This window comes from Coregonus clupeaformis, chromosome 28, assembly GCF_020615455.1.
Source record: "Coregonus clupeaformis isolate EN_2021a chromosome 28, ASM2061545v1, whole genome shotgun sequence".
NCBI lineage: Eukaryota > Metazoa > Chordata > Actinopteri > Salmoniformes > Salmonidae > Coregonus > Coregonus clupeaformis.
In genome coordinates this window covers 11,374,121-11,401,908 of record NC_059219.1, presented here as the reverse complement: position 1 = coordinate 11,401,908, position 27,788 = coordinate 11,374,121, and the positions used below count along the sequence as shown (strand labels likewise).

The 27,788-nt window shown below is 45.3% G+C and overlaps 2 protein-coding genes across 2 annotated transcripts; one reads left to right on the top strand and one right to left on the bottom strand.

The window, feature by feature from the left end:
- Positions 1-1,075: 1,075 nt before the first annotated feature.
- Positions 1,076-4,585, bottom strand: LOC121570677 (E3 ubiquitin-protein ligase DCST1). The gene is made up of 10 exons (XM_045208317.1): positions 4,324-4,585; positions 3,660-3,785; positions 3,490-3,564; positions 3,269-3,397; positions 2,992-3,131; positions 2,442-2,613; positions 2,175-2,318; positions 1,953-2,074; positions 1,572-1,729; positions 1,076-1,202 (listed from the first exon to the last, which is right to left on the bottom strand). The coding sequence occupies exons 1-10, from the start codon at positions 4,361-4,363 to the stop codon at positions 1,076-1,078; spliced, it is 1,233 nt and encodes a 410-aa protein (XP_045064252.1). The 5' UTR covers positions 4,364-4,585.
- On the top strand, positions 4,366-26,942 carry LOC121570307 (DC-STAMP domain-containing protein 2; the record flags this gene model as incomplete). Its single annotated transcript, XM_041881769.1, is given in 11 exon segments — positions 4,366-4,606; positions 5,801-5,971; positions 6,209-6,310; positions 6,446-6,640; positions 8,481-8,546; positions 8,719-8,929; positions 9,088-9,245; positions 9,505-9,669; positions 10,222-10,386; positions 20,310-20,413; positions 26,751-26,942. Coding segments are annotated over 11 exon segments (1,770 nt in total), but the record flags the coding sequence as incomplete, so codon positions are not given.
- Positions 26,943-27,788: the final 846 nt, after the last annotated feature.

Sequence of the window (27,788 nt, the reverse complement as noted above, 5' to 3'; positions counted from 1 at the left end):
TGCCGTATTTCCTCCCCTACCCTGGCAGCGCTGGAGCCAGTTGTCGCCGCCCGCGGTCTCTGATGGCCCGTCACGACAGAGCCTGGGTTGAACCAGGATCTCTGGTAAGCACAGTTAGCACTGAATACAGTGCATTGAACCACTGTGCTCCACTCAGGAGACTAATTCCTGTTAGTGAGCCCATTCTCATTTGCCAGATAATCCATCCACCTAGAAGGTGTGGCATATATAACTGTAAGTCGTCTGGATAAGAGCGTCTGCTAAGCTAAATGTAAATATCAAGAAGCTGATTAAACAGCATGATCATTTTTATGAGTGCACCTTGTGTTAGGGACAATAAAAAGCCACTAAAATTTGCAGTTGTGCCCTGCAACCACACAATGCCACCCAGATGTCTCAAGATGAGGGAGCGTACAATTGGAAATGCTGACTGCAGAATGTCCACCAGAGCTGTTGCATGTTCATTTCCAATGTCGTTTTTAGAGAATTTGGCAGTACGTCCAGCCAGCCTCACAACTGCAGCCGCATGTCCTGCGCCCAGCCCGCAGCCTCCACATCAGCTTCATACCTGGATCGTCTGAGGGAGTGCTGGCGAAGTATTTTCTGTCTGTAATAAAAGCCATTTTGTGGAAAAACTTTCATTCTGATTGGCTCGTACAAGCTTGCCCGCCAGGCCCACCCATGTCTATACTTATTTACATTAAAAGTGACTCCAAAATTACACAATACATTATTTACCATTACTTTCTATTGGGCACAACATAATCTGAAACAAACTGCAAATGCATCCAACAAGTTTGTAGAGTCACAAGTTTGATGTAGTCATTGTGTGCTAGGAATATGGGACCTATGACACCTTCAAATGGGGGGGACTAGATGTATATAGTGCATTAATTTCTAAACAGTAAAGCAGATGTGTATGAAAATACCCTCAAATAAAAAGGTCACATTCTGTACTGTCGCCTCATAAAACATTTGATCTCAAATCCAAAATGCTGGAGTATAGAGCCAAATTAAACGTTTTAGCTTCACTGTCCAAATAAATAGTATACTGTATAAGCACATGTATACATACTTATCTCCTTATCTTTTGTTTGCTTACTGCTCTCTTTCTCCTGGCATCAATCTGTCTGAAGTAGGTGGTGATGTAGATGTTGTCAAAGCGAATGTCTTGGGTATACTGCTTCGCATATCCAAACGCTCTTCACAGGATGACAGAGAGCAAAGAGAGGCACACAAGCGCTGATTACATTAGATACTGTATAAACACTTTATAGAAATAAACTACATCATGGTACTGCTGTGAGTCTAATGCAGGGGTGCATGACTTTAGTCCTCAAGGGCTGCAGTAGGCTGACTTTCAACCTTGACTGATTCAGACCTGGGAAACTAGATGTATGGACTCTGGCCAATCATCGACATACCTTTTAAATCAGGCGGAAAACCCCCCCCAAAAATGACACTGCCACTTTGAAGAACTAAAATAGAACATCTGACACTCCCCTACATTAGATAGCATAAATACACGTAATTCCATCATATCTAGTTGCTGTGTGGTTGAGTAGGCTCACGAGGTGAAGATGGTGATGAAGGTGCAGGAGAGGAGGAGCTGGATGAGGACCAGAAACTGGTCCAGGATGACCTTGGTCTCCTCGAAGGCTTTACTCAGACCCTCTGTGAAATCCCCCTGTAGGGCTGAGACACCAAACACAGACTGCTGCTCCTCCTCCTACACACACAGGAGACGGAAAGGTGGAGCTCAGGAACTGTACAGAACATCAAATTAAAGTATTGTGCAAGGTGTATCGTCAAAAGAGTAAGGCATTATACATGTATTTTGAGTTGAGAAAACCTCCAAATGACCTAATTATGTATAAACTGCAGTCTTGTATTTCTTTCATTATTTAACCGTCTTGGTTTTAGTGAGATGAGACAGAGGAGTTGGGCTGTACCTGGAGCACTACGTTAGTGCTGAATTCTCTGGACAGTGCGTCAATGGAGAAGTTGAGCTTGTCAAAAGTTTGCCCAAAGTTCCCTTCCACTGGGATCTCCTCCCTGCACCAGGGCTTCATGACTGACAGGAAAAGCAACCAAGCAAACATCACTGTATTCAGAAAAGTATATCATCCCACGTAACTAAAACACCTGGGCTACCAATGAAGTTGAACCCCTACCTCTCATGATGTCACAGAGGAAGTGGAATCTCATGGACACACACAGGATGTGGTTGATGACTGGGGCCTTGATGGCATCCATGCAGTCCTGCCACTTGACCTCAAACCACTCCCGACAGCGCTCTATCCCCTGCTCCACCACATCTGTTCCACAATGCAGAAAAACAGACGGTGAGTAATGTCAGTACATTCACAACGAATTATCGACCAATAACAACCAACTTCAATCTGCTGAATAGGTTTTTATTTACGCAAACCAACACTCACAGTCACATCGCATCATCGTCTTTGCTGCATACAAATCCTGGGTGCTGTTGCCGGCAGCAACAGGGCCCTGTTCCATGGAGTCATAGCCATACTGCCCCATGACCTCATCCCTGATGCTCTGAAACTTCCTGCTCACACTCTTAGCCTCGTCCTGGAACTCCCAATTATCCTCCTGACCCAGTAATAACATGAAGGAAACGTTGGGGCATATCCTTGAAATATCAGTCGATAATGTGAAACAAACCTATTGAACTAATACAATAGTGAACTGTATTGCATTAGTGGAACTCAGACTGCTCTCAGCGCAGGTCTGGCGGTTTCGACTAGCAGAAGTGACTTTTCGTAGCAGGTTTCGAGAACTTACACTGCAGGTTAGGATAATTAACGTGGCAGGTTAGGATAATTAGGTTTAGGTTAGGAAAAGGGTTAGCCAGAATTCACGTCTCGAACGAATCTCGCTAAAATCATGCCTGCCCTGAGAACAGTCTTGGTTTCCACTAATGCTATTCTGCCAATAGTGATCCACTGACCATGATAATGTGCCACTTACCACAATACCCTGCACCACCTGCATGAAGGGCTCCATCACCACCCTCCACATGACCTTGCTGTGTTTGATCTGGAGCTCAATGTTGCAGCCCATAGAGAAGGTCACATCCTGGACATTACGGTGGATGTTGGCGATTGGGCCTGACAGGATAAGAGAACACACACACAAACGGTGATCAGAGGATTGCCGGTTTGCACCACAGCAAAGCCATACTGCTAGCAACCCATTCGGCATGTAGCAAGGCAATACATTTTTTCAAGAACTATTTCCAGTTTACCCCTATACAGGCCATAGAGGACAAACAGCATGAGGTACGCCCTGCCACGGGAGCCGAGCATGCTGGGAAAGATCAGGAGGACCGAGCAGCGAAAGTAGGAGGAAAACGCCCCACCCAGAATAGATACAGCTGAAAAACACATACATAGAGCATGACTAACGTGTTTCACTTTACCGATTGACTCCAAACAGCGTTCAATTGCAGTACCACAATCTACTCACCAACAAAAGCATATCCTGCTAAGAACCTGTTTACAGTGGTCATTGAGACATTGTGGAAGAGACCCAAAAATAAACCTGGAAGGGAGAATTCACAAGACAAGTTTTAATACAATGAATTGGCCAAATTATAAACTGAAACATTGTAGCATTGTGAAATCTGTCAACCCTACCTGCACCACTGACAGCACCAAATAATGCTCCCAGGAAGAAACGAGCAACTGGGAAATCCTGAGACTGACTAAAGAGGAACCGGTGGGCAAAATCTGGCAGAACCCACTTACTGAACCTCTCCAAGCCTGTGACAAAACACACACAAACGGTAAGTACATTGAAGTTGTCTATGTGTATCAAATTGATTCTCAGTGGCACAAACACCAACTCATTATCTACTAACTGGAATGTGGTGCTTTATTAAATCTTCTGAGCTCACTCAAATTAACCATCGTCACTGCCATTACATAATTAGCTGGTTTTGTAATTTTGTATCCACTAGTTTTTTACAATCTGGAAGAGGAAGACTTCTAGAAGAGGGAAGAAGAACTCCATCTTGGTGACCTCATAATGAAACTTAATTCTGTGGAGGCCTGCTACAAGAACAATGACAATTCCATAGTGACAGACTTAGAAATAAGAAAACAAATCTTATGTCTATGGTGATAGCATAGCATAGCATACATGGTCTTCAAAGGTTCGTGCAAAGTGGCCAAGCCGCCATGGAGTTTTTGAGGGGGGTCCTCAAGCAGTAAGTAAATGCATTGTACAAATTGGCATTATTGACACGCATAGGCCTACTACATAATGTGGTCATTGGTGAGTTTAGCCTAAATATCTAACCTTTTTGACAGGGTTCCCAGATTCCCAAGGCGTCGTCCATGAAGCAAGACCAAACCTTTCCGTGATCCTCGTCTGCGTGGGCTTGTGCGGAGTTTGGGCGGTTTTTTGTTTGGCCTATTCCTTGCCTCTGTGTACGGAATGACTGCACTGTTCGTACAGAACCAAGGACTGTGGTACTGCGTGTATACCACGATCGCCATAGCGTTCCTCACAGCATTTGGCATGGGCCTCTCCATCCGCGTGCGAGCGAATATAATGCTCATGATGCCAATGCTGTGTTCAAGTGAGTAGTCTACACCAGATGAAGATTGTTTTAACTATACCCCCCAAAAATGCCTATGTGCGTTGAAATGCACCCATTTACCCATTCAAATCAACACTTTGGCAACATTTAGACAGGTAGCCCAATTCTTATATTTTATTCCACTAATTGGTATTTTGACTAATCAGATCTGATGTGATTTCTCAAAATACCAATTAGAGGGAAAATAGATCAGAATTGGGCTGCCTGTCTAAACAACGACTGAACCGGGATTGCTGCAAACTGGATATATTGTTTCCCATGATGGTGTAGGAACTTGAATGAGAAGGGAAATACCACCTTTTTGTACGGAACAGGTGGAGGCGCGTACTCCTAAATTAGAGCACACAAACAATTATTTCAAACGGACCAATAAGCTCACAGTTCCAAAATGGTTACCGTGGTGTTACGCTACTGATGATTTGTCTTCCACAAATTGTTTGTTTACATTTCCTCCATTGTGGCTAGACGGAGTAGGCCTACAGCGCCATCTAATGGTCACGTCGGGGTCTACAATTGTTGACAACTAGCATTGTAGCTAACCCTCATCCTTTTCCTAACCTGTTACGTTAATTCACCTAACCTGCTGCATTAGTTATCCTAACCTGCCACGCTAATTATCCTAACCTACCACGTTAGTTATCCTAACCTGCTATGTAAACAAACAATCTGTGGCGGTGCTGAGCTAGTGTGTAGCAGCTAATTGCTGTAGGCTATGGGTGAATAAAGCTACAGCAGCCAAGGTGATAATGGCTGGAGTCATTTTTGATTGGGTTTTGCTTAGCCAAAAGAACCCGACAAGACGTTCATTTAGGGTTTAAAGTTCTCCATCAAGTTTTCCATCATATGGATTCTGAGAGGTAGTTTTTGAGATCAGTGTAGATCCTCAATAACTTGAATATGGATTCATAGCGATCACTTCAAATTAATTATTTTGAATAAATTAGGGCAGATACAAATCAGTTTAAACAGTTATTCAATGCTATTTGTGATACAGTTTGCTGATTTCCCATGGCCTGCCAGCCATCATGATTGGCTCTTGATCCCTCCCTTGGCCATCCCAGAAAAAAATCAGAGAAACGCCCTTGGGTGGAAGGAATGGCCTACAATGCATTAGCCAGTAGGCCAACTTGTTCTGGGTATCACTAACGCACCTTTTTATGAATTTCCTCACAGTGAAGGGCAAGAACTTCATCTTGTTCCTCATGTTCTCCATGTTGGTCCAGGGCCCCATGACCAACACCCTGGAGAACTTTGACCGTGCAGCGGACAGCGTGGTGTGTGGGGCCGAACTGGCCATGAACCAGACCCAGCAGCTGATGGAGCGAGCGACTACACCTCTTCTCTGTGAGTCCAGCTGTTCCATAAAATCACACAACACAGCTGTAATTACACTCATTATACATGATGTCTCAAATAGTTCACGCTAGCTTTTTTTTCTCCATGGTCACTGAACTGGAAGGACATGGCCGGTGGAGACAATATGGCCGATGACTCCTTTTACAATACCATTTCTACACAATCTATCTAAGTGTTCTGCAATGTCACACACCCTTACAAGCTCCTAATGTCCACTTGTTGCAGCTGTGCTGGGCAAGATAAAAGAGATCACCAAAAATGCCCACTCTGTGGCTGGGAGGGTACAGAACTTAATCAAGGCCCTGACCGAGTCTGTCCGCCATGTAGGTACGTCTGTGGGCCATGCTTATTCTAACGCTGTCATTATTTGAAGACACTGTTAGTACAGTTACTGTATCTAACAATTTAACTCTCCAAATGAACCCTTCCATTGATTTCTGTTCCCTCTGCCCCCTGTTACAGCTCGTTCCCTGAGAAACGTGTTACACTTCCTGGTCGGCATTGGCAAGGTGTGTAATGACAAACTGGGCACCCCTTATAAGAAGTGTAACAAGCTGTTTGATGATGCCCGTGATGACTGCATGGAGCTCCTGTCCGTGTTCAACTTCCTTTGTCACATTGTGGATGGGTTCCGCCCCCTCTGTGGTCTCGCTCGAGGTTGGTTGACATGTTGTTCCATCATACAGTAGAATCACTATCCTCTCTCACCCTTACTTCCCACAGCTGTCAGTAGTAGAGGAAGGGTAGCTGTTTGTAATAGTGTCAGAGGGATAAATGATTGTCCACAAAGAAGCAGCTTCAAATCGCAAGAGTAGAAACCTGAGAGGCTTTAGCACATATACAGCTGTATCAATAGAACAAAGGAAATGTGAAAAGGACATCAATCACTGTGGAAGGTGTCTGTTGTTTAATAAATAATAACATCTATGGTAGTGTTGTAGTTAGGTTGTCATATCTGTATTGTCATTGTCGCAGTCTTAGCTTAAGTTTTCTCTTAAAGAGCCATTTTGATGTACAACTTTGTTAGGGCACCTAACCATTACATATTTTATCTGAGATGTTTGTTCTCTGTTTTTAAGTCATTCCCAGCTAGCACATTTGGTTCCTTAGAAGTTATGGGAACGTACATTTTTGGTTTCCCATTGGTTGTGGGAACGAAGCCATAAGTTTCCTTACTGTTGAGGGTGAACATTGTCTAAACGTTCTGAGAACAGAAGTGAACAAGTTTGCCTGTTCTGGGAACGTACATTTTCAGGTTGCGGGGAGGTTCTAAGAAACATATGGTTCTCAGAACATTGGGCTCCCGAGTGGCGCAGTGGTCTAAGGCACTGCATCTCAGACCCTGGTTCAATTCCAGGCTGTTTCACAATCCGGCCGTGATTGGGAGTCCCATAGGGCGGCGCACAATTGGCCCAGCGTCATCCGGGGTAGGCCGTCATTGTAATTAAGAATTTGTCCTTAACTGATTTGCCTAGTTAAATAAAAAAATGAATGTGCTAGCTGGGTTGTCAGTGGTTTAAAATCTTTGAAACTCAGTTAAAATGTTCCCTTTTTTCGCACCCAAGCCTGTTTTTTTCGATTTTCATAATAATGGCGAAAAAGTGCTGACTACAAATATGTTAGCTCATGGAAAAATAGATCACCCATTGTTGTGAGGTTGACATCAGTGTGGAGGTACAGCACAGCCCTCCTCTCTGGTAGCTCTGCAGTGCTCAGTGTTATTCTTTAGCTTAGGAGGCCAGGGTAACTTAGGGGCCAAGGCCTGGTTAAAACCCTGCAGCCCCACACCGCTCTCAGGTTTCCTGTCACATTCCCCAGGAGGAGCGCAGCCGTGAGTCACCCTCCATCCCTTTGTCTCCTCCTTCCATCCATCTGCCTCCCCTGTTTTCTTTTCAAATGAATTATTGTTTCATATGCGCCGCTGCTCTCTGGCACTGGTGACTTTTTAATCCAAACATGACCCAAGGGCCAGAGACAGGAGGAGGAGAGCTTAGTGGGTAAGAGTACTGCGGGGCGGCAGGTAGCTTAGTGGGTAAGAGCGTTGTGCCAGTAACCGAAAGGTTGCTGGTTCTAATCCCCGAGCCGACTAGGTGAAAAATCTGTTGATGTGCCCTTAAGCAAGGCACTTAACCCTAATTGCTCATGTAAGTCGCTCTGGATAAGAGCGTCTGCTAAATGACAAAAAAAAATGTTTAAAAAAAATGTAAAAGATCAAACACACTTCCTGGCCCTTGGGAGATCTATAATGCTGTTCTCAGCATAAAGTGAATGGTGACATTTCACTTTCTTGAACTATGGGTCATAAATCCTTTATAATGCTGTTTTATAAACCTGACATGACACTTGGGTTTACTTTTAATGACCGTTCACAATGTTTTTTATGAGTCAATAAATGGAGCCTGTGATGCAGAGATGCATTTGTCACGTAAATTAGCTATAGGTCATGTCATCTGTAGGTATGAGGACAGTAATTCCCAATACATTCCTCTCATTTCAGTTGGTCAGCTGTTTTGCATCATCCCTTCTTACATTGTTGGCCACATGAAGACAAAGATTGCTGCCCGTAAGTAAAGTGCAGAGGTACAAAATAATAGTTTGTACTACTTCTCTTTTCAAAGGTAGAACATTCTTCAATACCATAATTCTACTGTAACTCCTTTTTGATGGCCACACTAAACAGTCACAAATGCACAGTGGCACATTCTTGAAGTGCATGTCTCCTTGCTCTCTTCTAGCAACCATAGCAGCTTTCGAGAAGATGAAGGAGTTTGAGTTCAACATATCGGCCTCTATGCACTTTGACATGAATGTGAACAGCAGTCAGTCGCTGCAGCAGGTGTCACAGGATATGATGGAGGAAGTGTCGGTGGAGCTGGGACGTTTCCAGGAAGTGATGGGGCTGCTAGCCTACATAGGCCTCTTCCTTCTGCTGCTTATGTACCTACAGTGAGCCTATATTCATTCACATGGGTCACGCAAACAAGGTTTGACAAGGAGCGGTATACTCTATACCAGGGTTTCCCAAACTCAGTGCTAGGGAAAAAAACTAAACGTGCACCGATTTTGGGAAACTCTGCTCTATACTGTGTGTGTGTGTTTTAAAGGTCTGTCCTGTACAAACACAAGTACCTGCACCAGGATGACTTTGACAACACTTACATCACAGAGCAGTTTGAGGAGCTGGACCAGAGATTGGCTAGAGAGGGATAACCCCCTGTCCTACCGCTCAGCCAGAGAGAGGCCCGCACCTACATCAGACCATGTGAGTGGAGCAGGAAGAGAGGGAATGCACAGGAAAGAGGAGAAGAAAAGATACATGGATTGTAGGGGGGAAGCAGTGTGGGTGTTGAGAGAAAAGGTAGGGAGTGAAAGGATATAGAGAAATTAGAAAATGAGAGAGAACAAAAATAAAAATAAAACATCTAGAAAGGTGAAAAGAGAAAGTCAGTGTTACATTAATGTCATGGCAGTGAAAACACCCACCTAACCTCCCCTCCCCCACACCCGTCTCTGTCCTCTAGTCTCAGTGTACCTGACGACCAGGGAGCGGCGGACGGCTGCCCTCAGCGCAGTGTCCATCCTCAGACACATAGCCATGGGATGCCTGGTGGTGGCGCTGGACCTGGTGGTCTTCTGGATGTTTGACCTGGTGCACCACCAAGCCCAGGGGGGCATTGTGGCTAGAGGTGAGATTGAGTCAGGCTACAGGAAAATAGATTATGTTCAGTTCAAGGTTATTTACTGTAATAAATACATTGGAAATATTACTAGCCACCCTACCCATCAGTGTACTCACAGGTGCATGGTTAAAAACAGGAATAGACGAGAGGTATAATGTCTGCATTCATAATTGCTTCCAAAAACTATATTTACCTGAATGAAACCAGAAACACTGCAAACAAACCGAGTCTCAAAACATGTTTGTACAGCTATTTTGTTTGTACATATTTTGTTTGGGCTGCTATTTTGGACTTAGTTATTTTAGACATAATTAACAGTTTATTTTATGAGAGAAAGTGGTTGTTCGGTGTGATGAGTAACCTTGCCTGAAACCTGAAGAGTTGTCCTGAACATCAGTTTACTCCATTCTATTCAGTACAATAAAGGAATTAAACTGGACATCAGTTTCCAATTAAATACTACAGTACAGATTATTCTAATGAAATTGTATATCAAACTATATTTGGAACAAACAACATCATCCAAGACATTGTGTTCTCTCTTTGTGCTCTCTCTAGCACCCATCGTAGTGGCTGTTGAAGTAAACGGCACAGGCTATGCCTCTGACATCTTCAAGGACATAGTGGCTTCCTTTGACATTCTGCAGAAGGGCAACATCACCGTTCTCAGCAAGTGTCTGATGGAGCCTTCAGAGCCAGACCACTCAGGATACATGCTCATAGGTAACACCTAGACTAGTAGTATTTAGTATTTATTAGGATCCACAGTTGCTGCCAAGGCAGCAGCTACTCTTCCTGGGGTCCAAACAGGAATAAAACAATTACATCAAAACAAAACAAAACAACAGCCTACATTATAAATAAAATAATACTTCATACAAGACATTATTACATTATTACTCTTATTACAATTGTACAATATAACATTTACAATACTACATTAAGTAAGGGATAATCAACGAGGGGCTATGCGTTCTATGGAAAATCATGAACGACGTGGAAGGTGTGTTCCACCAAGCGCTAGTGGAGTGGAACTGACCTTCCATGGAGTTGCATTATTTTCCAGAGAACGCATAGAGCCCCGAGTTGATTATCCCTTTCATACCATGGCTATAATTTAACACATTTGGCACTAGAAATGTGTTCATTTGTTTGTAGAAATGTGTTCAACATCCATTAAAGTAGCTAGCAAGTTTACTAGATAGCTACAGTAGTGTCCATGGTAACCAAACAAACAGACTTGCTAGTTTAACTAACCAAACCATCAGTCCTAGCTTGCTATTATGAAAATCAAATTCAACAATACCAATACTGTGTTCAATTCGACCTTTCCTTTCAAAAACAGCTCAAACAAAACGTGTAAAAATGAACTATAGCCATTGAATTCTACCTTGCAAATATACCGTGCCCTTAAAGGCAATCAGAAAAGAATGCCATGGTATAATACAATATTACATTACAATGTTTGTGTGTTAGAGAGAGTGTGTGTGTGTGTGTGTGTGTGTGTGTGTGTGTGTGTGTGTGTGTCTTTTCACAGTCCGTGTTGTGCTGTGAGGTGTTGTTTTATCTGGGTTTTTTTTTATCTGATTTTACTGCTCGCTTGAGTTACTTGATGTAGAAGAGAGTTCCATGTAATCATGGCTCTATTTAGTACTGTGCGTTTCCCAGAGTCTGTTCTAGACTTGGGGACTCTGAAGAGACCCCTTGTGGCATGTCTTGTGGGGTATGTATGGGTGTCTGAGCTTTGTGTTAGCTGTTTGAACAGATGGTTCGGTGCTTTCAACACGTCAATACCTCTCACGAAGACCGGTAGTGATGCAGTCAATCTCTCCTCTACTTTGAGCCAGCAGAGATTGACATGAATGTTATTGATATTAACCCTCTGTGTACATTTAAGGGCCAGCCGTGCTGCTCTGTTCTGGGACTGTAATTTGCCTATGTCCTTCTTAGTGGCACTTGACCATATAACTGGGCAGTAGTCCAGGTGTGATAAAACTAGGGCCTGTAGGACTTGTTTTGTTGATAATGATGTCAGAAATCAGAGTAGCGCTTTATTATGGACAGACCTCTCCCCATCTAAGCTACCGTTGCATCAATATGTTTTGACCATTTCAGTTTACAATCTAGGGTTACACCAAGCAATTTAGTCTCCTCAACTTGTTCATTACAATATTTAGATTAGGTTTAGGGTTTAGCGCAGGGGTTCCCAAACCTCTTTGGCCCACGACCCCATTTTGATATCTGAAAATTCTCGCGACCCCACCCATGTGAAAATAATTATGTAATTAACAGCCAATGTTAACATTTTATTTGGGGCTATGGCTGTCAAATGAAAAACATTCTAACAGTATTTCTGATTGTCTTCTCAACTCACCATCACATACTTTTAATGTGGGGCAGTCAATTGCAAATGAATCTGACATAATGTCTCTTATCTCACCACTAATGAGATGGGTGTGCTTGATGCATGTCGCGTCGGAGCTTCTCAAAGTCAGGGGGCGTGGTCGACCTGGATTAATATTTGGTTTTAATGCAGACGAGAACACTGAATCCAGCTTCACACATAAATGAACTGGCGAAGGGTAGCCTACCATGAGTTTTATGGTGCTTTCAAGACAACTAGGAACTCTGAAAAAGATAAGTTCAAATCATGACGTCAGTGATCTTTAGGTCGGAAAGTCAGCGCTCTAGAAAGAGGCCCGAGTTCCAAAGTTGGAATTCCGAGTTGGATGACCGTTCAAAACTATTTTTCCCAGTCGGAGCTAATTTCTTTCCGAGTTCCCAGTTGTCTTCAGCGCACTGAAGTTGGAAGTCGGAGATTTCCGAGTTCCCAGTTCCGAGTTCCCAGTTGTTTTGAACGCGGCATTAATGCTCAGAGGGAGACAGCAGGGTATTCCCTTTGAGTCAGGAACCAAAACACATCCGTAGTTACCCGTGAATGCATTGTCTGCAGTGTTCGGTCACATGACCGCTCGATCAGCTGTTCGATTTCACTTTCCAGCATTTCAACTGAGCCAGGATCACAGTCAAACAGATTGGGAAGTAGGTCTGTCCCAAAGTGCTCTTCCAAGCGTTGGAGGTGAGCAGTCTTCAGTCATGTGGGACACTTACTAATGATGCGGTGTGAAATAGAACATTGTCATGCTCTGATCCCATATCACATAGTTTTTCGAACAGGCATGCGCGCAGTGGATGTGGTTTGATGTAGTTTACAATCAAAGTTACCTGCAGCAGTGTACAGTATCTCCAAGTTCTGTGCTCAGCTCTTTTGCCGCCAGTTGCTCTCGGTGTATCATACAATGCGTCCAAATGGCAGAGGGAGACACATTCATAACTAGAGTGCTGAGGCCTTCCCGCTGTCCCGTGATAGATGGAGCCCCATCTGTGCAAAAGCCCACCATTTGATCCCATATGGAATCTGTTTTTCGTCAATATAGCCACGCAGCACATTGAACATCCCAAATGCCGTTTAATCTGTCCTTGTGAATCCTTGTGAATAGCATCCCCCGACATGTAGAGCAAACAAACGTCAATGCATGGGCATCTCGGCCCTCACAGCTAACATCCCTTTGGAGAGCATATGCTGGGGAGTCTTTGAGTCGTTCAGTCAGTTTCCTCTTGATTGATAGCAATAGCATAAATTAAATTATTTGTTTAACAGTGTTATCTGACAAAGGTATTGATGTGAGTTTCTTTGCCTCTGCCTCCCCACACATTGTTTTCACCATATCAATTTTGGCCGGTAATACCAAAGTCTCTGCAATAGTGTGTGGTTTCATAGCGTAGCGGGCCTAGCCATTCACCATGTGCAACGGTCAAGTGCAGCCTTTTCCCATGATCTAAGGGCGCTCTCTGGTTAAATTTTATCATTGTATCTGGTAAAACACAATTTTTTCCCCAAAAGTTGACTAAGGGTCAGTAGCAGGATTGGTTGGCTGTTTGAACCAGTAAAGGATGCTTTGCTATTCTTGGGTAGTGGAATGACTTTTGCTTCCCTCCAGGTCTGAGGGCACACACTTTCCTGTAGGCTTAGCTTGAAGAGATGGCAAGTAGGAGTGGCTAATTTTCCATTCAAGTTGTCAGTACCAGGTGGTTTGTCATTATTGATACACCCTAATAACTATGACACACCCCTGACTATTGTCATTGGTTGCACTAATTGTACTGTCTACATAACTTGGTTCAAGCATTCATGACATTACCCTGAAGAAGGCAGTGATGCCGAAAGGTTGGGGGTTTACCCAATAAATTACCGGGAGCTTGTATATAGAGTGTGCAACTCTCTTTATATATTTTTATAGCATACAGTTTACTCGCCGTTAGTCAGCACCTCTACCAACTTTTTGGGGGGTGTGCGCCAGCTCATGCTTTTTATTAGATTATTGATAGACAACATTATACTGTCATGAGCCCTCTCACTCCACTGGGTTACCACCTTAAGTTGTTTCCACTCTGCTCACCACTCTCTCTCTACTCAGCCTAACTAGCTCCACCTGTCCCTGCTCTGCTCGGCTCTAATTACTCTGCCAGCTGCGCTGCATTACCCACTAACCTCTCCCAGTATTTATAGCCCTGTCTTTCAGCTCTCCTGTGTCAGATCGTCTGCAAAGCTCACACCCGGAACCTGTTTGCTCGCGCTTCTGGCTCACCCTGGTTTTGTGACCCCGGACCTGCCTGGTTTTTGGATACTCTTCTGCCTCAGGAGATCCAGACCTGCTTCTGCCATTACGACTCCTGACTACTCTTCAATTCCGGTAACTCTGACCAGCCTTCTGCCTTGCTACTACGTATTTTGGATTTCCCTTGAACTGTACTGCTGCCTGGTTTCATTCGCCGCCGGTTTGTCTGTGTTTCCTCCCCCCCAGGACTTCTGGACCACCAACCACCGGCGTCATCGGACGCATCGCTGCCACTGGGGGAGGCACAGACCCAGCACATCGGACGGGATAACCCCTGGAGCCTTCACTCACTCCCTACATCCCTTTCCCCTTAAGTTTAAATAAACTTTCTGGTGTGTGACGCAATTGTGGTCCTCTTGTCGTCTGTCTGAACCGTGACAGTACGATCTGACCATTATGGACTCAGCGCACACTTCCCCCGACATGGAAACCGAAGAACCTGAGCAACCCACCGCCATGCCACGCCTGGAACACACTGAGAGAGAGCTAAGCCGCATGAGCGGCGACATCACCTCTCTGCTTCAGGCCGGCTACCAACAGCATCAGCAGTTCCAGCAGCACCAGCAGCAGTCCCAGCAGCAGCAACAACAACTCGCCATGATCATTCAACTCCTCACCAACCTGACCCCAGCCAGTCTGCCCACCAGCCCTGCCCCCGAGTTACCTGCCCGGTCATTGCAGCCGCGTGCCGGAACCCAAGATTGGAAACCCCGAGCGGTTCAACGGCGATTCTACCCAGGTCCGGCCATTCCTGACTAGCTGCCGACTTCAGTTCTCCTTGCAGCCAAGGACCTTCGCCACGGAGGGGGCTAAGGTTGGGTATGCCATCACTCACCTGACGGGCCGAGCTCGACTCTGGGGAACAGCAGAGTTCGAACGTCAAACCCCGCATGTGCAACCTTCGACCGGTTTGCCGAGGAGATGCTGAAGGTGTTTGACCTGGATTCACCAACCGCAGAGGCGTCTCGTGAACTGTTCAGTATTCGACAAGGCAGACGTACAGTCGCAGACCATTCCATCGACTTCCGGAACCCTGGCTAGACGAAGTTCTTGGAACACACCATCGTTGGTGGACGCGTTCTTCCATAGTTTGGCTGACTATATCAAGGACGAGTTGGTCTCCCATGAACTGCCTTCCACTCTTGATGAAGCCATCGCACTGACTGTCAGGATCGACAGAGGGATACAGACCCGTCGTCGTGAGAGGGGGCGCCAAGGTCCACCTACTACCGGCATTCGGAGAGATCCGACTGGGTTCCTGTCATCTACTGCCACTCACCCAGGTCAGCTTGATCAGTCTGAGCCTATGGAGATTGGGCGAGCCTCTCTCACTCCTGCAGAGCGCCAGCGACGCTTCACCTCAAACCTCTGCCTCTATTGTGGAGGTGATGGACATCGTGTGGTAACCTGCCCTTTAAAGGGCCGAAGCTCACCGGGCATAGGGGGAGTCCGGCTGAGTTCAATGACCATCCAGTCCTCCGACCGAAAACCCCTGCTGCAAGTTCACCTCCGCCTCCCCTGACTCAACTCACACCCTGGCTGCTCTGGTGTGATTCTGGGCGCCGAAGCCAACATAATGGACATCAAGCTGGCACGCCAACTGGGACTGGAGAACCTCCGTTTGACACCTCCTATTCCTGCCCGGGCACTGGACGGACACTTACTCGGATCGGTCACTCATGTCACGGCCCCGGTCTCGATGGGTCTGTCCGGAAACCATCAAGAAACTATCCAGTTTCACCTGCTCCCCTCTCCAGGCCAACCCCTCATCCTGGGTTACCCATGGCTCCGCCCGGCACAACCCTCAGCTCGACTGGGTGACCGGGGTGATCAGGGAGTGGGGAGAGGACTGCCACCGAACCTGCCTGCTTGCCGCCGCACTACCCCTCGGCCAGTACCTACTAACTCCGCTCCTGACCCCTCCAAGGACCCTGTGTCGATTCTGCCAAGTCCCTGCATCGTTGCAGCTCTGACCTGGGCTGTTGAGGAACAGGTGCTGGAGGCTCTCCGTAACCAGCCAGGTCCCAGCACTTGCCCAGCTGACCGCCTTTTTGTCCCCGAAGACCTGAGGTCCCAGGTCGTTCAGTGGGGGACATGACTCCCGCCTAGCTTGTCACCCTGGCTCCACCCGCACTTACCAACCTGCTCGCCCAGAGGTTCTGGTGGCCCTCTCTGAGGAAGGATGTACGGGAATTCGTCCAAGCCTGCCCCATCTGCAACCAACACAAGTCGTCCTGCCAGCCCCCAGCCGGATTGCTGCAGCCCCTGCCTGTGCCCAGGAGTCCGCTGGTCCCTGCTGCGCCTTGTCCTCCTCCTCCACGGCTCGTCGATGGTGGTCTGGTTTACACCGTCCGCCGCCTGCTTCGGTCCAGACGGAGGGGTAGGGGTCTCCAGTACCTCATTGACTGGGAGGGCTATGGACCTGAGGAAAGGACCTGGGTGCCAGCTAGTCGGATTGTGGATAGGACTCTCATCACCGCTTTCCACCAACGGCATCCTGATCAACCTGCAATCCGTAGGGGCCGCCCCAGAGGGGTCTCTAACCGCCCTGCCCGCCCGGCTTCCTGTCCTGTGCCTGATCCTGTCTCGGGACCTGTCCCATCTCCCGACCACGGCCCTCCGGCTTCCTCCGAGGATGAGGACGTTCGCTCGGACCGGTCGGAGGAGTTCTAGCCCTCCTCCGGCTCCCTCCTCCCGCCCGGCGTGGTGTTGCTCTTGGGACTTCTGGGGCCGTTCCTTGGGGGGTTCTGTCATGAGCCCTCTCACTCCACTGGGTTACCACCTTAAGTTGTTTCCACTCTGCTCACCACCTCTCTCTACTCAGCCTAACTAGCTCCACCTGTCCCTGCTCTGCTCGGCTCTAATTACTCTGCCAGCTGCGCTGCATTACCCACTAACCTCTCCCAGTATTTATAGCCCTGTCTTTCAGCTCTCCTGTGTCAGATCGTCTGCAAAGCTCACACCCGGAACCTGTTTGCTCGCGCTTCTGGCTCACCCTGGTTTTGTGACCCCGGACCTGCCTGGTTTTTGGATACTCTTCTGCCTCAGGAGATCCAGACCTGCTTCTGCCATTACGACTTCTGACTACTCTTCAATCCCGGTAACTCTGACCAGCCTTCTGCCTTGCTACTACGTATTTTGGATTTCCCTTGAACTGTACTGCTGCCTGGTTTCATTCCGCCGCCTGTGTCTGTGTTTCCTCCCCCAGGACTTCTGGACCACCAACCACCGGCGTCATCGGACGCATCGCTGCCACTTGGGGGAGGCACAGACCCAGCACATCGGACGGGATAACCCGTGGAGCCTTCACTCACCCCTACATCCCTTTCCCCTTAAGTTTAAATAAACTTTCTGGTGTGACGCAATTGTGGTCCTCTTGTCGTCTGTCTGAACCGTGACATATACAGTACCAGTCAAAAGTTTGGACACACCTACTCATTCAAGGGTTTTTCTTTATTTTTTACAATTGTTCTACATTGTAGAATAATAGTGAAGACATCAAAACTATGAAATAACACGTTTGGAATCATGTAGTAACCAAAAAAGTGTTAAACAAATCAAAATATATTTTATATTCATCAAAGTAGCCACCCTTAGCCTTGATGACAACTTTGCACACTCTTGGCATTCTCTCAACCAGCTTCACCTGGAATGCTTTTCCAACAGTCTTGAAGGAGTTCCCACATATGCTGAGCACTTGTTGGCTGCTTTTCCTTCTCTGCAGTCGAACTCATCCCAAACCATCTCAATTGAGTTGAGGTCGGGTGATTGTGGAGGCCAGGTCATCTGATACAGCACTCCATCACTCTCTTTCTTGGTCAAATAGCACTTACACATCCTGGAGGTGTGTTGGGTCATTGTCCTGTTTAAAAACAAATGATAGTCCATCTAAGTGCAAACCAGATAGGATGGCGTATTGCTGCAGAATGCTGTGGTAGCCATGCTGGTTAAGTGTGCCTTGAATTCTAAATAAATCACAGACAGTGTCACCAGCAAAGCACCCCCACACCATCACACCTCCTCCTCCATGCTTCACGGTGGGAACCACACATGCAGAGATCATCCATTCACCTACTCTGCGTCTCACAAAGACACAGCGTTTGGAACCAAAAATCTCACATTTGGAGTCATCAGACCAAAGGACAGATTTCCACCGGTCTAATGTCCATTGCTCGTGTTTCTTGGCCCAAGCAAGTCTCTTCTTCTTATTGGTGTCCTTTAGTAGTGGTTTCTTTGCAGCATTTCGACCATGAAGGCCTGATTCACGCAGTCTCCACTGAACAGTTGATGTTGAGATGTGTCTGTTACTTGAACTCTGTGAAGCATTTATTTGGGCTGCAATTTCTGAGGCTGGTAACTCTAATGAACTTATCCTCTGCAGCAGAGGTAACTCTGGGTCTTCCTTTCCTGTGGCGGTCCTCATGAGAGACAGTTTCATAATAGCGCTTGATGGTATTTGCGACTGCAGTTAAAGAAACTTTCAAAGTTCTTGAAATGTTCCGCATTGACTGACCTTCATGTCCTGTAAGTCGCTTTGGATAAAAGCGTCTCCTAAATGGCATATTATTATTATTATTATTATTAAAGTAATGATGGACTGTCGTTTCTCTTTGCTTATTTGAGCTGTTCTTGCCATAATATGGACTTGTTTTTTTTAACCAAATATAGCTATCTTCTGTATACCCCCCTACCTTGTCACAACACAACTGATTGGCTCAAACACATTAAGAAGGAAAGAAATTCCACAAATTAACTTTTAACAAGGTACACCTGTTAATTGAAATGCATTCCAGGTGAGTACCACATGAAGCTGGTTGAGAGAATGCCAAGAGTGTGCAAAGCTACCATCAAGGCAAAGGGTGGCTACTTTGAAGAATCTCAAATATAACATATATTTTGATTTGTTTAACACTTTTGTGGTTACTACATGATTCCATATGTGTTATTTAATAGTTTTTAATGTCTTCACTATTATTCTACAATGTAAAAAATAGTAAAAAAATAAAGAAGAACCCTTGAATGAGTAGGTGTTTCCAAACTTTTGACTGGTACTGTATATCTTTTTTGTGGACTTTTAACATTAAAATATCTGGTAGAACTTGCCCCTAACATTAATATACAGGTAACTGTCAAAATAATGGAAACACTTGAGTAAATGAGGGATACACAGTATATTGAAAGCAGGTGCTTCCACACAGGTGTAGTTTCTGAGTTAATTAAGCAGTTAACATCCCATCATGCTAAAAATGCTGGGCAGGCCATTATTTTTGCTACCATGGCTATGCCCCAAAAGGATGACAATGCTCCCATCCACAGGGCAAGAGTGGTCACTGAATGGTTTGATGATCATGAAAACGATATTAATCATATGCCATGGCCGTGTCAGTCACCAGATCTCAACCACATGAACACATATGAGGATGCTGGAGCGTTGGGTGAGACCGCATTTTCTATCATCAACAAAACACTAAATGATGGAATTTCTTGTGGAAGAATGGTGTCTCATCCCTCCGATAGAGCTCCAGACACTACAATTTATGCCAAGGTGCATTGAAGCTGTTCTGGCTCGTGGTGGCCCAACTCCCTATTAAGACACTTTATGTTGGGGTTTCCTTTATTTTGGCAGTTACCTGTATCTCGCCCTTGGCCAAGGGATATGGAGTAAATTATACAGCAGGGTTCTTCAATTCCGGTCCTGGAGGGCCGAAACACCTCTATTTTTCATCCTCTCCTTCTAATCAGGGGCTAATTCAGACCTGGGACACCAGGTGAGTGCAATTAACTACCAGGTAGAAATAAAAAACTGAAGTGTTTCGGCCCTCCAGGACCGGAATTGAAGAACCCTGTTCTACAGGGTCTCTGTAATCGACAATTGCTGTGAGAGGAAATATAGATATTTTTCTGTTTAACACTGACACCCAGTGGCCAAAATAACCGGTTTGCTTCGCTTCCTCTCTCTTATCACAGGATTCCTCTATGGACTCTCCTTGTTCATTGTGTTCGCTGGAAGCTACGTCAAGCGGTTAAGGAGGCTTGTGTGTGCCAGGTCCACCCCAAATGAGAACGGGTACGTTATGACCCAGTCACACCTTTCTCCTAATCTGTCCAGTCCCAATCCCCATCCTCTAGCCCAGGGTTGCCCAACCCTGTTCCTAGAGAGCTACCCTCCTGTAGGTTTTTGCTCCAACCCCAGGTGTTCCTAACCTGATTGATCTTATCAACCTGCTAATTATTAGAATCAGGGGTGCTAGATTAGGGTTGGAGCAAAAACCTACAGGACGGTAGCTCTCCAGGAACAGGGTTGGCAGTCCTGCGTCTAGCCCCTACCACTTCTGTTTTGCTGATCTGAAGGAACCAGTTAGGTGTAGTAATAGATGTCTACCTTTACAGTGGGCTTAGCTGTCGCTTACACCTATCCATTTCCTTTAGATCTGCAATCACTGACGAGTTAGGGGCTGTTAGTTACATAAAAACTACACTGAAATAAAAAGATCCACAGATTTGTTCACAATAGCCACTTCAGGTTGTGGTTTGGGACAGGCACAATATAACTTGTTCTGCAGTAGTCTACTGGTCTGGGAGTCTAGGAGAAAGAGGAATGTGAGCAATGCATAGAATTTAAACAATGTCAAGACTTAAGGGGAACAGGCAGGTCAGCACTGCACTGCAATACAGATGTGCTTGTCTTGATTTCAGGACAAAAGAACAGACAGAAATTGAATGCTTAAAAAGTGAATACAGTTTGATCACGTTCTCTTCTTGTCGTGCAAAAGGTAGATAAACTATTAAACCAGATAAAAAACTACAGTTGAAGTCGGAAGTTTACATACACCTTAGCCAAATACATTTAAACTCAGTTTCACAATTCCTGACATTTAATCCTAGTAAAAATTCCCTGTTTTAGGTCAGTTAGGATCACCACTTTATTTTAAGAATGTGAAATGTCAGAATAATAGTAGAGAGAATTATTTATTTAAGCTTTTATTTCTTCATCACATTCCCAGTGGGTCAGAAGTTTACATACACTCAATTAGTATTTGGTAGCATTGCCTTTAAATTGTTTATCTTGGGTCAAACGTTTTGGGTAGCCTTCCACAAGCTTCCCACAATAAATTGGGTGAATTTTGGCCCATTCCTCCTGACAGAGCTGGTGTAACTGAGTCAGGTTTGTAGGCCTCCTTGCTCGCACACACTTTTTCAGTTCTGCCCACACATTTTCTATAGGATTGAGGTCAGGGCTTTGTGATGGCCACTCCAATACCTTGACTTTGTTGTCCTTAAGCCATTTTGCCACAACTTTGGAAGTATGCTTGGGGTCATTGTCCGTTTGGAAGACCCATTTGCGACCAAGCTTTAACTTCCTGACTGATGTCTTGAGATGTTGCTTCAATATATCCACATACTTTTCCTTTCTCATAATGCCATCTATTTTGTGAAGTGTACCAGTCCCTCCTGCAGCAAAGCACCCCCACAGCATGATGCTGCCACCCCTGTGCTTCACGGTTGGGATGGTGTTCTTTGGCTTTCAAGCCATCGCCTTTTTCCTCCAAACATTACGATGGTCATTATGGCCAAACAGTTCTATTTTTGTTTCATCAGACCAGAGGACATTTCTCCTAAAAGTACAACATTTGTCCCCATGTGCAGTTGCAAACCGTAGTCTGGCTTTTTTATGGCGGTTTTGGAGCAGTGGCTTCTTCCTTGCTGAGCGGCCTTTCAGGTTATGTCGATATAGGAATTGTTTTACTGTGGATATAGATACTTTTGTACCTGTTTCCTCCAGCATCTTCACAAGGTCCTTTGCTGTTGTTCTGGGATTGATTTGCACTTTTCACACCAAAGTACGTTCATCTCTAGGAGACAGAATGCGTCTCCTTCCTGAGCGGTATGACGGCTGCGTGGTCCCATGGTGTTTATACTTGCGTACTATTGTTTGTACAGATGAACGTGGTAAATTCAGGCATTTGGAAATTGCTCCCAAGGATGAACCAGACTTCTGGAGGTCTACAATTTTTTTCTGAGGTCTTGGCTGATTTCTTTTGATTTTCCCATGATGTCAAGCAAAGAGACACTGAGTTTGAAGGTAGGCCTTGAAATACATCCACAGGTACATCTCCAATTGACTCAAATTATGTCAATTAGCCTATCAGAAGCGTCTAAAGCCATGACATCATTTTCTGGAATTTTCCAAGCTGTTTAAAGGCACAGTCAACTTAGTGTATGTAAACTTCTGACCCACTGGAATTGTGATACAGTGAATTATAAGTGAAATAATCTGTCTGTAAACAATTGTTGGACAAATTACTTGTGTCATGCACAAAGTAGATGTCCTAACCGACTTGCCAAAACTATAGTTTGTTAACAAGAAATTTGTGGAGTGGTTGAAAAACGAGTTGTAATGACTCCAACCTAAGTTTATGTAAACTTCCAACTTCAACTGTATATCCATTTTGTTGTAGGTTCTGGTCATATACAGTGAGGGAAAAAAGTATTTGATCCCCTGTTGATTTTGTACGTTTGCCCACTGACAAAGAAATGATCAGTCTATAATTTCTATGGTAGGTTTATTTGAACAGTGAGAGACAGAATAACAACAAAAGAAACCAGAAAAACGCATGTCAAAAATGTTATAAATTGATTTGCATTTTAATGAGGGAAATAAGTATTTGACCCCCTCTCAATCAGAAAGATTTCTGGCTCCCAGGTGTCTTTTATACAGGTAACGAGCTGAGATTAGGAGCACACTCTTAAAGGGAGTGCTCCTAATCTCAGCTTGTTACCTGTATAAAAGACACCTGTCCACAGAAGCAATCAATCAATCAGATTCCAAACTCTCCACCATGGCCAAGACCAAAGAGCTCTCCAAGGATGTCAGGGACAAGATTGTAGACCTACACAAGGCTGGAATGGGCTACAAGACCATCGCCAAGCAGCTTGGTGAGAAGGTGACAACAGTTGGTGCGATTATTTGCAAATGGTAGAAACACAAAATAACTGTCAATCTTCCTCGGCCTGGGGCTCCATGCAAGAGCTCACCTCGTGGAGTTGCAATGATCATGAGAACGATGAGGAATCAGCCCAGAACTACACGGGAGAATCTTGTCAATGATCTCAAGGCAGCTGGGACCATAGTCACCAAGAAAACAATTGGTTAGACACTACGCCGTGAAGGACTGAAATCCTGCAGCGCCCGCAAGGTCCCACTGTACAAGAAAGCACATATACAGGCCCGTCTGAAGTTTGCCAATGAACATCTGAATGATTCAGAGGAGAACTGGGTGAAAGTGTTGTGGTCAGATGAGACCAAAATGGAGCTCTTTGGCATCAACTCAACTCGCCGTGTTTGGAGGAGGAGGAATGCTGCCTATGACCCCAAGAACACCATCCCCACCGTCAAACATGGAGGTGGAAACATTATGCTTTGGGGGTGTTTTTCTGCTAAGGGGACAGGACAACTTTACCGAATCAAAGGGACGATGAACGGGGCCATGTACCGTCAAATCTTGGGTGAGAACCTCCTTCCCTCAGCCAGGGCATTGAAAATGGGTCGTGGATGGGTATTCCAGCATGACAATGACCCAAAACACACGGCCAAGGCAACAAAGGAGTGGCTCAAGAAGAAGCACATTAAGGTCCTGGAGTGGCCTAGCCAGTCTCCAGACCTTAATCCCATAGAAAATCTGTGGAGGGAGCTGAAGGTTCGAGTTGCCAAACGTCAGCCTCGAAACCTTAATGACTTGGAGAAGATCTGCAAAGAGGAGTGGGACAAAATCCCTTCTGAGATGTGTGCAAACCTGGTGGCCAACTACAAGAAACATCTGACCTCTGTGATTGCCAACAAGGGTTTTGCCACCAAGTACTAAGTAATGTTTTGCAGAGGGGTCAAATACTTATTTCCCTCATGCAAATCAATTTATAACATCTTTGACATGCGTTTTTCTGGATTTTTTTCTCTCACTGTTCAAATAAACCTACCATTAAAATTATAGACTGATCATTTCTTTGTCAGTGGGCAAACGTACAAAATCAGCAGGGATCAAATACTTTTTTCCCTCACTGTAACTAAACAAAATATGTTTATTATCACCTGTAACAATATATTTATCCTGTCTTGAATGTAAAGGTCACATTTTACAATCTCCCAAAATAAATGCAATCTCTGACGAGAGACAGCTCTCCTCCATCTTGCATTACAAACACTACACTTGTCCGTTCAGTAAGGGGCAAGACTCCGTGAAGATGACGTACGGCGTAATCAAATACGTCACCATATAAACGGGGCGTCGTAAACATTCGCCACAACAGAATCTCCCATAAGTGTTTAATTGGGTTGAGAATTGAGATCTGGTGACTGAGACACACAAATACCCTTTAAACCCCCTATACTGCTTTGAGACCCCTCTTTCAAAGTCACTAAGATCTCTTCTTTTAGCCACGGCAGCCAAAATAATGGGCAACTGGGCATTTTTATACATGACCCTAAGCATGATGGGATGTTAACTGCTTAATTAACTCAGGAACCACAACTGTGTGGAAGCACCTGCTTTCAATATACACTGCTCAAAAAAATAAAGGGAACACTAAAATAACACATCCTAGATCTGAATGAATGAAATAATCTTATTAAATACTTTTTTCTTTACATAGTTGAATGTGCTGACAACAAAATCACACAAAAATTATCAATGGAAATCAAATGTATCAACCCATGGAGGTCTGGATTTGGAGTCACCCTCAAAATTAAAGTGGAAAATCACACTACAGGCTGATCCAACTTTGATGTAATGTCCTTAAAACAAGTCAAAATGAGGCTCAGTAGTGTGTGTGGCCTCCACGTGCCTGTATGACCTCCCTACAATGCCTGGGCATGCTCCTGATGAGGTGGCGGATAGTCTCATGAGGGATCTCCTCCCAGACCTGGACTAAAGCATCCGCCAACTCCTGGACAGTCTGGGGTGCAACGTGGCGTTGGTGGATGGAGTGAGACATGATGTCCCAGATGTGCTCAATTGGATTCAGGTCTGGGGAACGGGCGGTCCATAGCATCAATGCCTTCCTCTTGCAGGAACTGCTGACACACTCCAGCCACATGAGGTCTAGCATTGTCTTGCATTAGGAGGAACCCAGGCCAACCGCACCAGCATATGGTCTCACAAGGGGTCTGAGGATCTCATCTCGGTACCTAATGGCAGTCAGGCTACCTTTGGCGAGCACATGGAGGGCTGTGCGGCCCCCCAAAGAAATGCCACCCCACACCATGACTGACCCACCGCCAAACCGGTCATGCTGGAGGAAGTTGCAGGCAGCAGAACGTTCTCCACGGCGTCTCCAGACTCTGTCACGTCTGTCACATGTGCTCAGTGTGAACCTGCTTTCATCTGTGAAGAGCACAGGGCGCCAGTGGCGAATTTGCCAATCTTGGTGTTCTCTGGCAAATGCCAAACGTCCTGCACGGTGTTGGGCTGTAAGAACAACCCCCACCTGTGGACGTCGGGCCCTCATACCAACCTCATGGAGTCTGTTTCTGACCGTTTGAGCAGACACATGCACATTTGTGGCCTGCTGGAGGTCATCTTGCAGGGCTCTGGCAGTGCTCCTCCTGCTCCTCCTTGCACAAAGGCGGAGGTAGCAGTCCTGCTGCTGGGTTGTTGCCCTCCTACGGCCTCCTCCACGTCTCCTGATGTACTGGCCTGTCTCCTGGTAGCGCCTCCATGCTCTGGACACTACGCTGACAGACACAGCAAACCTTCTTGCCACAGCTCGCATTGATGCGCCATCCTGGATGAGCTGCACTACCTGATCCACTTGTGTGGGTTGTAGACTCCGTCTCATGCTACCACTAGAGTGAAAGCACCGCCAGCATTCAAAAGTGACCAAATCATCAGCCAGGAAGCATAGGAACTGAGAAGTGGTCTGTGGTCACCACCTGCAAAACCAGTCCTTTATTGGGGGTGTCTTGCTAATTGCCTATAATTTCGACCTGTTGTCTATTCCATTTGCACAACAGCATGTGAAATGTATTGTCAATCAGTGTTGCTTCCTAAGTGGACAGTTTGATTTCACAGAAGTGTGATTGACTTGGAGTTACATTGTGTTGTTTAAGTGTTCCCTTTATTTTTTTGAGCAGTGTACTTTGTATCCCTCCTTTACTCAAGTGTTTCCTTTATTTTTGCAATTACCTGTATATGTATATTGTCTGCCAATGGGTATTTGTCTTGCCCTGGTGACAATCTAATTTCCTCTCTGAGATTGACAAAGCATGATCAGGAAATTCTATAGATTATATACTGGGCCAGGCTGCAGATACATTCTATTTGTCCAGCACCTTTTCCAGATCCAGACACTTCAACACTTTTAACATAACATAGAGCAGGTAAAGGTGTTTCTCTTTCTTCTGTGGGGCAGGAGCGGGTGCAGCTCCTCCACAGGAGGATCCAGAGCCAGCGTACGTCTCTAGGTAAAGCCCTGCTGAGGTCTGTAGCCAGGAACAGGGCAGACGGAGAGGGGACCAACTTCCTCCAGACAATAAATGAATGTCCATTTCCTAAATCTCCCATTCTTGAAGCCATTTCCCATCTTTTCACCATATTAGTATTTTAACTAGTGCATTTATTTTGACCATGTAAATCCAGAATAGTTGAGGACTGTAACACATTACACATATTTATAGTGGATGTGTGTACAGATAACTTTGACACATCACTAATGTTATTACAGCTAATGATGTGTTCTTTAATCTAGCCTCCCAGGTGGGTCCTACCTGGCTGAGTTTCTGGGGGTGTCCTCTGTCTCTTGCATGGCCTGTGGAAGGAGAGGAGTGGGACATGACGACCCCCGCATGGTCACATGCATCACCCCTCAGTGTAAAGGTACAGCAGCCTAACTCAGGCCTTTAAGGTATTTGCTTTATGTTGCTTTTGTTTATAGGACCCCCTTGAAAAGTAGATACATCTGTTTCCTTTAAAGACTCTACAAGCTCATAAATGTTACCAGCCTTTCATGTACCGCTTTTCTTTGAGTGTCATAAAATCTTATATTTTTCCTTGTGAAATGAAATGGAGTTTGACCTTATTGTGTGTACAGTGAGGGAGTTGACTCTGTTAAACTGTTGACTCAGCCTAGAAGGATAAGAATTCAGCTAACACCTTTGGTGAAGGACCACGAGGGGTGTGTTTCTCAAAGCCAGATTTGCAACTCTTTGAAACAACTTAAGGATTACATGTTGTTTCAGAATGTTAACCCATGTTTGCGAGCCATATCTTTGATACTATCTTGTGAAATACCCCCTGGTCTTGATTAGTTTTATGTTCCCCTTGGAAATCTGACTTTTCTGTTCCATTCAACTGCTCCACTGTGGTTTGTTGCACTCTAACCCATTTGCTGTTTTAACGTCCACAGGGGTATACTGTAAGCAGTGCTTCCAGAGTATGGGCCAGGTGTGTGCAG

Excerpts from the sequence above, each read along its gene's own strand:
- LOC121570677 (XM_045208317.1), bottom strand. The coding sequence starts at position 4,363 with ATGGACGACGCCTTGGGAATCTGGGAACCCTGTCAAAAAG. Across the intron at positions 3,565-3,659 it reads TGGTGCTGTCAGTGGTGCAG|GTTTATTTTTGGGTCTCTTC; the intron begins GTAGGGTTGACA and ends TCTCCCTTCCAG. Across the intron at positions 1,730-1,952 it reads GCACTAACGTAGTGCTCCAG|GAGGAGGAGCAGCAGTCTGT; the intron begins GTACAGCCCAAC and ends CTGTGTGTGTAG.